This window comes from Protomyctophum parallelum (assembly GCF_964188405.1).
Source record: "Protomyctophum parallelum genome assembly, chromosome: 13".
In the NCBI taxonomy this organism is placed as follows: Eukaryota; Metazoa; Chordata; class Actinopteri; order Myctophiformes; family Myctophidae; genus Protomyctophum; species Protomyctophum parallelum.
The window spans coordinates 42,095,509-42,106,474 of record NC_139708.1 but is presented as its reverse complement, the minus strand read 5'-3'; the positions used below and the strand labels follow the sequence as shown (position 1 = coordinate 42,106,474).

The 10,966-nt window shown below is 38.1% G+C and overlaps 1 protein-coding gene across 1 annotated transcript in view; it reads left to right on the top strand.

The window, feature by feature from the left end:
- prkcab (protein kinase C, alpha, b) overlaps window positions 1-10,569 on the top strand; it is a gene marked incomplete at its 5' end in the record, with an annotated part of 225,968 nt that extends 215,399 nt beyond the window's left edge. The window contains 3 exons of the mRNA XM_083779270.1: window positions 894-1,001; window positions 2,469-2,609; window positions 10,391-10,569. Coding sequence (XP_083635396.1) covers window positions 894-1,001; window positions 2,469-2,609; window positions 10,391-10,555 — 414 coding nt within the window. The 3' untranslated portion in view covers window positions 10,556-10,569. The remainder of the gene's footprint in view (window positions 1-893; window positions 1,002-2,468; window positions 2,610-10,390) is intronic.
- Window positions 10,570-10,966: the final 397 nt, after the last annotated feature.

The window sequence follows — 10,966 nt, the reverse complement described above, 5'->3', positions numbered from 1 at the left end:
AGTTTGTTGGAAAGTTTAAAGTGGTCCTTTAATGACCATTCAACAATTCAAACGATTGAACATGATGTCATGTCATGTAATGACGGATTTATCTAGAAGGTATATGTGACTAAATTTGACTGAGACACTGCCATTGGATTTTTTTAGAATTTTCGTTTTTTTCATGTCATATGAAGCAGGGAATCATAGCTTCAAATTGACATATGGGTTGTTCAGTTTGACCCACCAGTTATGGAGATATGTCTTGCATAAAATAGCGAGTTGAGAACAGGCTTGAAAGGTTCACTTCTGTGGTCTCTAACATTACACCTAGCTACATGTTTAAGTTTATTTCATATTTGCATGTCGATTTCAGGCCTGACATTTATTTCAGACATGCTCTAGTATGTGAAGAGTCTGCCTGTGCTATTAACTCATTTTGGATTAAAAAAATTATAATAATCTCCTCTGGTGAAATGCTGGAGTTTGCGCGACGGCAGGCTCTCAGTCAAATCTGGTCACATATCATTTCCGTCCATTTTCCCACAAACGTCACAACAGCGTCATGAGAAAAACAGGAGGAATAGACAAGGAGAGTATGCACAATGTACATGCATCACTTTTCCATTGAGAAGCATGGAGTGTTGGCGTTTGGAAGTGCTCGTTGGAAATCACTAAATGCACCTGCTGTTTTCTTCACCTGTTTCTAAAAACGAGCACTTCCAAACTCTGAGTCACCTGCATTTAATCTCTTGACAGAAAGCAGCTCAGTCATAACGTGTCTACGGTGGAGTTTTATTAAACGAAAACTTAAAAAAGAGGATAATTCAAGCTTTCCGTATACAGCTGCAATATTGGCGAGTTTGATTTGAGTCTTGGTGGATGTAAGTGGCTGACGTTTGCCTTCCTCTTAGCCGCCGTTTGACGGAGAGGACGAGGACGAGCTGTTCCAGTCCATCATGGAACACAACGTGTCCTACCCCAAGTCCATGTCTAAAGAGTCTGTGTCCATCTGCAAGGGGGTGAGCGCACATGCACGCACTGATCCATGGCTGACTGTTGAAATTAAAAGTCCCTATATTTTGGGCGTATCATTTTACTATACTGTAGCTAGAAATCTTGTGATCACACACGTTGACTGTAACTCCAAGTGGTTTTCAACCCTTTCCATGTCAAGGCCCATTATTTATTCGGAATTTGAGCCATACGGAGCACCATTTGATGAGATTTAGCCTCTCAGACCCAAAACTAAAGAATATTTCGTTGTTGTTGGGTAAGATTTTGTCCTCAATTCCGTGCTGTTGGCAAACGTTGATCAAAATACCAATTCTTCTGCATTCTCTAATTGTGTCGACATCTTGTAAATGAAGTAATACAGATTTACTTTACTTTGCTTTATTATGGATCCCCAGTAGCACTTGCAAAAGCATGGCTATTCTTCCTGGGGTCCAAGTTAACACAAAACAAAGACATCATTCACAACAACATACTGCAGATACAATACACAGACGTTTAACAATAATTTGACTCTTCAGAGCGTTACAGATCTACAAGTAGGACGCGCAAACGCGGGAAGCGAACGCAGCTCGTTTGTGTGTGTGTGTGTGTGTGTGTATGTGTGTGTGTGTGTGTGTGTGTGTGTGTGTGTGTGTGTGTGTGTGTGTGTGTGTGTGTGTGTGTGTGTGTGTGTGTGTGTGTGTGCTACAGCTGCGCCCTCTGGTGGCGGGCGGGTGGTGTCACAGCGGGACAGACACACAGACACACAGACACACACACACACACAGACAGACACGATCTGCAGGGTCTCATAGTTAGTGCTCATTGCGTTCGCAATCACTGCGTTCGCAATAAGGGTCCATTTGGTTGCCAACTATCCATCATTTAGCTGTGGAGCCCCTGGAACCTCCTCCAGGACCTGCACTTTTTGAAAACCTGAGTTATGGTGTAACTGATTTACACCATTGTAGCCAGAGATGGCTTCGGCGCCATGTCTCTCATTGCTTTGCCTTGGATCTCATTTGCAAAATTAAAAGAATGCCTGCCAAATGTGAGCTATCAGAAGCCACTGCAATTTCCTGCTGCTATTTTTATTACATAGCATTATGCTATGCTTTAGCTATTGAGAAATAGCATATCTAAAAGTTCATAGCGCGGCTTGTACAGTAGGTCTGCTATTTTAGAAAAGACGTGAAAATGTGGTGCAATTTTTTGAATATATATTTTGTCAAAGCGAACGTTTTTAACTCAGATCTTCTGGGGGGGGGGGGGGGGTCCCTGGAACTACATATTTTCAGATGGGTGGTCGGTGGCCAAATACATTCTAGGGGTCCTTGACATGAAATAGTTTGAGAAGCACTGACATAGAAACATAGGGGTTTTTCAGAAAACTGTCATGATTTAGAAGACATTTTGTATAATCGGCCTCGGTCGAAATGGGTTTAAAGTTCGGATGTGATTCTGACTGGTCCACTCTCCCCCGTGCCGTGCAGCTGATGACCAAGCACCCGTCCAAGCGCCTGGGCTGCGGTCCGGAGGGGGAGAGGGACATCCGGGAGCAGGCCTTCTTCAGACGCATCGACTGGGAGCGCCTGGCCCACCGGGAGATACAACCGCCCTTCAAACCCAAAGTGGTGAGAGGACCGCCCGCTATAGGAGAAACCCCGCCAGTGCTCGATGTCCTGGACATGTTACAGTGGACACACTGTGCTCTGCAGGGGCTTTCTCTGGTGTCTTTTTGGTTCAGACCCCATTACTGAATGTCAAGTCTCCAGGTTTTCTTCAGAATATGTATGACACTGATTTACTATAACCTGACTTTGCCAGATGGGGGCGGTATTGGGTAACCATGTCCCCCAACACAACAACCATCTGGGACCTCTCAGGTCCCGGTTCGAGCCAATCAGCGTGAGCTAAGGGCGGGATATGTGCGAAACCGGATGTGAAGCTATATAGACACGTCAATATGATTGGTTGTGTTTGCACGCCCACACGGTGATAGACAGACGGTCCCATCCAATCATCTACCAAGTATCTTGAAAAAAAGGAACAGCCCCGTCATCGAATTTGCTTCCACGATCCCAGATCCCAATAAGCTGTGAAACAAATTTGTGTAGCAAGCTTCTTGGATCTGGCAGCGTCAGGTTAGATTTACTATAAGACACACGTGATATGAGTCGAGCTAGTACTTAGTGGTTCTCAAATGTCTTATTTGCAATTAAGGACACCCCCTTAATTCTGACACTGTACACGATGGAACCAAATGAACCCATTTGGTTCCTCTCTCAGAGTTGCAGACCTGTTATGGTCATTCAGGGCTTCCTCTCTACTGGCAACATTATTATTTTATGTCTGTGGCAAAAAGTTAATGTTGACAAAAGTGTCCACCACAAGGCAGCGTGGTGATGACCTGTTTAGTCACAAGCTCTTTGCTATTACTTTTCATTGGTTCAATATTCATAAAATCCACAGACTTAACCCTGCAGCGTCCCTATCTTGGGCGTGTCATAATAGGCATACTGTATGTGACCCCTTCCAGTATTTTCACCCACAAGTCGGCTTTATTGAAACTTCACAATAGACCAAAACAAACACAGTTAAATAATGTTTTTATTCCATCAGACAGTCGTTTTAGTGTCATCAAGTCGTTGTAATTACATTGCAAAAATGTCTCTGTAATTGAAGATTATTTGCGTATTTTGGGGGCGTGAACATTCCTGCACGTATTTACATAAAAAACAACTAATGTACAAATAAGAAAAAAAAACATTAAAAACATAACGATATAGGGAGGAAATACAAGGTTCACGACAAAAGACAAAGACATAGGACCCAGAGCTGCATTCACCACCAGCTCCCTCCGTCAGTGACCTCCCCACCCCCCACCTGTCACTAGAAACACTTTCCTTTATGTTTGTGGACCCCCCAGCCAGTCGTCCCCTCCCCCTCCCCCCCGACCATATACTCTCCCACGCCGTCGTTCGCTGCCATAGCCTGCTGTGCCTGCCCTACGGCCATGCTGCTGCCACGACAAACTTAAAAATAGCCTTCTAAGAGCACACCCCGCGCTCCCCTTCGGGTGCTTCCTGTGCACAACGGGCCGCCGTCGTATATAAATGCAGGGTTTCTACAGCGGAAGTATAATACTGTCTCTCTTCTAGACGTGGGCTAAATGCGTCTGCTGCGTCCGTCCGTGAATGGTTCTGCGAGGTGCATTCATTCATTCATTGTGCAGAGCACACGCTGTAACGTCTTGAATGGCTCTGCGGGGACTTAATGGCTCACAAAGGCCATTGAGATTTAGTTTTTTTTTCTATATGCACGGCTACCGGAAGAGCAGCGGCGTGTTGTACCGTTATACGCTATAGAAGTAGTATTCCGTGTCTAAATGTTTTTTTGGGGGAAAGAAAACATATACCATGTGCTAAACCATTTCATCCACTGTCCACGCACGAGAATATTAGCTATACCTAGAACGCAGCGCTGCGGAAGACTAGACGACTCTCGACCATCAGGTCAAATGTGACCAGATTTGACTGAGAGCCTGCCATCGCGCAAACTCCAGCTTTTCACCAGAGGAGGATCAACCTTTTTCTTTTTTTTCAAAATGAGTTAATAGCACAGGCAGACTCTTCACATACTAGAGCATGTCTGAAATAAGTGTCAGAGCTGAAATCGACATGTACATATGAAATAAATGCTTAAACATGTAGCTAGGTGTAATGTTCGAGTCCACAGAAGTGAACCTTTTCAAGCCTGTTTTCTCAACCCGCTGTTTTCTGCAAGACATTACTCTATAAGCCATATCTCCAAACCTGGTGGGACAAACTGAACCAATATGTCAATTCAAAGCTAGGTTTTCCTGCTTTCATATGACACGAAAAAACAAAAAATGAAAGAAAATTCAATGGCAGTCCCTCAGTCAAATGTAGTCACATATACGTAGTATGCCATATTGAAATGTTTTTTTGGGGAAAAAAATATACCATGTGCTAAACCATTTCATCCACTGTCCAGTGTCCACGCACGAGCATATAGCTATACCTAGAATGCAGCGTTGCTCTCGACCATCAGGTCAAAATCTGTGTCTGTCAGATCCTGTGTCTAGGCAAGATGTGACCTTTGACACGATCCAAATGTCTCAATAGAAGAGCAGGGAGACCAAATAACAACCACCACAAATTGAATAAGTTATATTGTCTTAACATTGTCTTAACCATACACATTGTATTAATATAGTATTAACATACTCTACCATACACATTGTATTAATATACTCTACCATACACATTGTATTAATATAGTATTAACATACTCTACCATACACATTGTATTAATATAGTATTAACATACTCTACCATACACATTGTATTAATATAGTATTAACATACTCTACCATACACATTGTATTAATATAGTATTAACATACTCTACCATACACATTGTATAGTATTAACATACTCTACCATACAGATTGTATAGTATTAACATACTCTACCATACAGATTGTATTAATATAGTATTAACATACTCTACTAACATACTCTACCATACAGATTGTATTAATATAGTATTAACATACTCTACCATACACATTGTATTCATATAGTATTAATATACTCTACCATACACATTGTATTAATATAGTATTAATATACTCTACCATACACATTGTATTAATATAGTATTAATATACTCTACCATACAGATTGTATTAATATAGTATTAACATACTCTACCATACACATTGTATTCATATAGTATTAACATACTCTACCATACACATTGTATTCATATAGTATTAACATACTCTACCATACACATTGTATTAATATAGTATTAACATACTCTACCATACACATTGTATTAATATAGTATTAACATACTCTACCATACACATTGTATAGTATTAACATACTCTACCATACAGATTGTATAGTATTAACATACTCTACCATACAGATTGTATTAATATAGTATTAACATACTCTACTAACATACTCTACCATACAGATTGTATTAATATAGTATTAACATACTCTACCATACAGATTGTATTAATATAGTATTAACATACTCTACCATACACATTGTATTTATATAGTATTAATATACTCTACCATACACATTGTATTAATATAGTATTAATATACTCTACCATACAGATTGTATTAATATAGTATTAACATACTCTACCATACACATTGTATTAATATAGTATTAACATACTCTACCATACAGATTGTATTAATATAGTATTAACATACTCTACCATACACATTGTATTAATATAGTATTAATATACTCTACCATACACATTGTATTAATATAGTATTAACATACTCTACCATACACATTGTATTAATATAGTATTAACATACTCTACCATACACATTGTATTCATATAGTATTAACATACTCTACCATACACATTGTATTAATATAGTATTAACATACTCTACCATACACATTGTATTAATATAGTATTAACATACTCTACCATACACATTGTATTAATATAGTATTAACATACTCTACCATACACATTGTATTAATATAGTATTAACATACTCTACCATACAGATTGTATTAATATAGTATTAACATACTCTACCATACACATTGTATTAATATAGTATTAACATACTCTACCATACACATTGTATTAATATAGTATTAACATACTCTACCATACACATTGTATTAATATAGTATTAACATACTCTACCATACACATTGTATTAATATAGTATTAACATACTCTACCATACACATTGTATAGTATTAACATACTCTACCATACAGATTGTATTAATATAGTATTAACATACTCTACCATACACATTGTATTAATATAGTATTAATATACTCTACCATACACATTGTATTAATATAGTATTAACATACTCTACCATACACATTGTATTAATATAGTATTAACATACTCTACCATACACATTGTATTAATATAGTATTAACATACTCTACCATACACATTGTATTAATATAGTATTAATATACTCTACCATACACATTGTATTAATATAGTATTAACATACTCTACCATACAGATTGTATTAATATAGTATTAACATACTCTACCATACACATTGTATTAATATAGTATTAATATACTCTACCATACACATTGTATTAATATAGTATTAATATACTCTACCATACACATTGTATTAATATAGTATTAACATACTCTACCATACACATTGTATTAATATAGTATTAATATACTCTACCATACACATTGTATTAATATAGTATTAATATACTCTACCATACACATTGTATTAATATAGTATTAATATACTCTACCATACACATTGTATTAATATAGTATTAATATACTCTACCATACACATTGTATTAATATAGTATTAATATACTCTACCATACACATTGTATTAATATAGTATTAATATACTCTACCATACAGATTGTATTAATATAGTATTAACATACTCTACCATACACATTGTATTTATATAGTATTAATATACTCTACCATACACATTGTATTAATATAGTATTAACATACTCTACCATACACATTGTATTAATATAGTATTAATATACTCTACCATACACATTGTATTAATATAGTATTAACATACTCTACCATACACATTGTATAGTATTAACATACTCTACCATACACATTGTATAGTATTAACATACTCTACCATACACATTGTATTAATATAGTATTAACATACTCTACCATACACATTGTATTAATATAGTATTAACATACTCTACCATACACATTGTATTAATATAGTATTAATATACTCTACCATACACATTGTATAGTATTAACATACTCTACCATACACATTGTATTAATATAGTATTAACATACTCTACCATACACATTGTATTAATATAGTATTAACATACTCTACCATACACATTGTATTAATATAGTATTAATATACTCTACCATACACATTGTATTAATATAGTATTAATATACTCTACCATACACATTGTATTAATATAGTATTAACATACTCTACCATACACATTGTATTAATATAGTATTAACATACTCTACCATACACATTGTATTAATATAGTATTAACATACTCTACCATACACATTGTATAGTATTAACATACTCTACCATACAGATTGTATTAATATAGTATTAACATACTCTACCATACACATTGTATTAATATAGTATTAATATACTCTACCATACACATTGTATTAATATAGTATTAATATACTCTACCATACAGATTGTATTAATATAGTATTAACATACTCTACCATACACATTGTATTAATATAGTATTAACATACTCTACCATACACATTGTATAGTATTAACATACTCTACCATACAGATTGTATTAATATAGTATTAACATACTCTACCATACACATTGTATTAATATAGTATTAACATACTCTACCATACACATTGTATTAATATAGTATTAACATACTCTACCATACACATTGTATTCATATAGTATTAACATACTCTACCATACAGATTGTATTAATATAGTATTAACATACTCTACCATACACATTGTATTAATATTGTATTAACATACTCTACCATACACATTGTATATAGTTATGTTGTATCAACATACAGATTGGCCATAATTCCATTTATTCATTAAATAAAGGCTTTAATGCAACCGTACAATACTCTTTTAAGGTTTTAATGTATGTGCTAAGAAATGACAGAAAGTATTTTACTACGGTGAGTGTAGAGCCCTACATGGCATACAGTAATAAAGGATATGTACTGTACTACAGTGATAAAGGGATCTTCAGTGACAGTCAGACAGTCAGTGTATACAGCTGGAGCTGATTGCCTTCCTTTAACCCATTCTGACCGGGCACCCATTTTGGTGTTGGCATCATGTTATGCTTTAGCTATTGAAAAATAGCAGATCTACAAGCTCATAGCGCGCCACCGAGTGGCGCGCTACGAGCTTGTAGGTCTGCTCATTTTTGAAAAATCGAAGAACGACTGACATTTTTTAGAATCTGATCTCAGGTCAGAATGGGTTAATCATGCTGCTGCTCGGGGTGGCGCTCATTACCACGCATGTCAAACGGCTCATCACATCCCCCATAGTTTCACCTTGCCCCTGGTGCTGTGTGGAAGGATGCTCTCTCCAAGAAGATGCACAACTAAATGACTAACTCATTGTAACCATATATTGTGATATATAGCGATTCAAACCGGTCACAATTTAACTTTTAGATCTTCAGATTGAGGTAAAGGACAATGTTTAGGGGCTTAATAAAACATGAATCCGACCTCCCGGTTAGCATGTTAGCGAGTATATCGGTAGATTAGCGCCCGAGTGTGATTCTGAAATGGACGAGTGCGAGTACTACTTTCGGTTCATTCACAGAGTGTGTTCACGCTGTCGTCTTCACTGCCTTTTCGTGCATTCTGTTGGCACTATGCCGTACAGTATGCCTATGGTAACGGGAGGGAATGTGTTAAGATTGTTTAAGTATAACTAACTGAGGAGCAACATTCACGAGATGAAAAGAATCATCAGCTAAAATAGTCCGATTGACTTAATTTGGCAGTGAGACAGATCTTAAAGTTTTTTTGAGTGGTGCAACCACGCACAGGAAGTGCCTTCAAAATAAAGGCTATAGAGTGCCAGAGTTGTCTGATCACTTTTACTTTGAAAGCCATGAAACACTAAACACTTGCTTAAAAAAGTTGACTTTACAAAGGGACCTCACATCCCCGATCATCTTAATATATTGTTTTACGCTCCAAAAAGCGTTCATATTTTGCGGGAGAGACGGATGATGAGCAGAAATGAAGCGCCAGCATATCGATCCATTCATCACCACGGAGAGCGCCCTGGATTAGGAGATACGAGTCATTCTTTCCGCCGCGCTAACATGGGAGTCAATGACAAGCTAATAGTTGCACTGAGCGTTAGCATACGGCAAGCGAAAAGCGAAATGCCAAAAACAAAAATAGGAAAAATTCTGAATATTCTTATCTCGCCCCGCGTCGCTGGGACGTCGCTAGGACGTCCTCACACGTCAATAGTACTAATATTTCGGGATCCTTATGACGTTCTCAGACGTCCTATGTATAGAATCTGTTAACCTATGTATGTGACGTCAATGAGCACCAGTATGAGTACCAGTAGGGGCGCTGTTGTGCCATGCAGAAACAGAGAGAGAGACAGTGCTTCACTGTTGCCTGCTAATGAGAGAGAGAGAGAGAGAGAGAGAGAGAGAGGAGGGGGGGGGGGGGGGGGAGAGAGAGAGAGGGGAGTTGCACCACTCGGTTCACACGGGTGTGATTAAATTAGATTAGATATCAGCTCTGTCCGGTGGAAACCTCAATTTCAGCTTTCAGGTCTGTCTTGTCTCGTTGTTTCCCCGCAGTGCGGCAAAGCGGCGGAGAACTTCGACAAGTTCTTCACGCGCACCCAGCCCATGCTGACCCCTCCCGACCAGCTGGTCATCGCCAACATCGACCAGAGCGACTTCGCCGGTTTCTCCTACATCAACCCGCAGTTCATCCACCCGTCGCTGCACAGCGTGGTGTGAGGATGAGACGGACGGACGGAGCAGGCCAGGCCCCACCCCCCGGGGACCTCTCTACAGTTATAACAACCCAACCTTCCAGAGCCCACCGCCAGATGTCTCCCCAACAACCAAAAAATCCCCCCCCCCCCCCCCCCGCTATCAAAGAGATCCGTAAATCATCTTCTGCTTGACAAAACGAAAGTCCCGTCAAGTCAGTTTGTCAGCGTGCCGAGGTGACGTTTGGAGGACCATGCTTTAGACCCCGAGTATAACGATGGGAATTGAATAACGACAGGCGATCAACAGCATTAATACTGTCGGGTCAAGAGTAAAAAAACGAGATGGGGATTTATATTGCACTTGTCATTTTAATAATAATTATGTTTTGTCGTCTTTTATTTCATTCTAAACCCTTGGTGTCCAAACATTTCA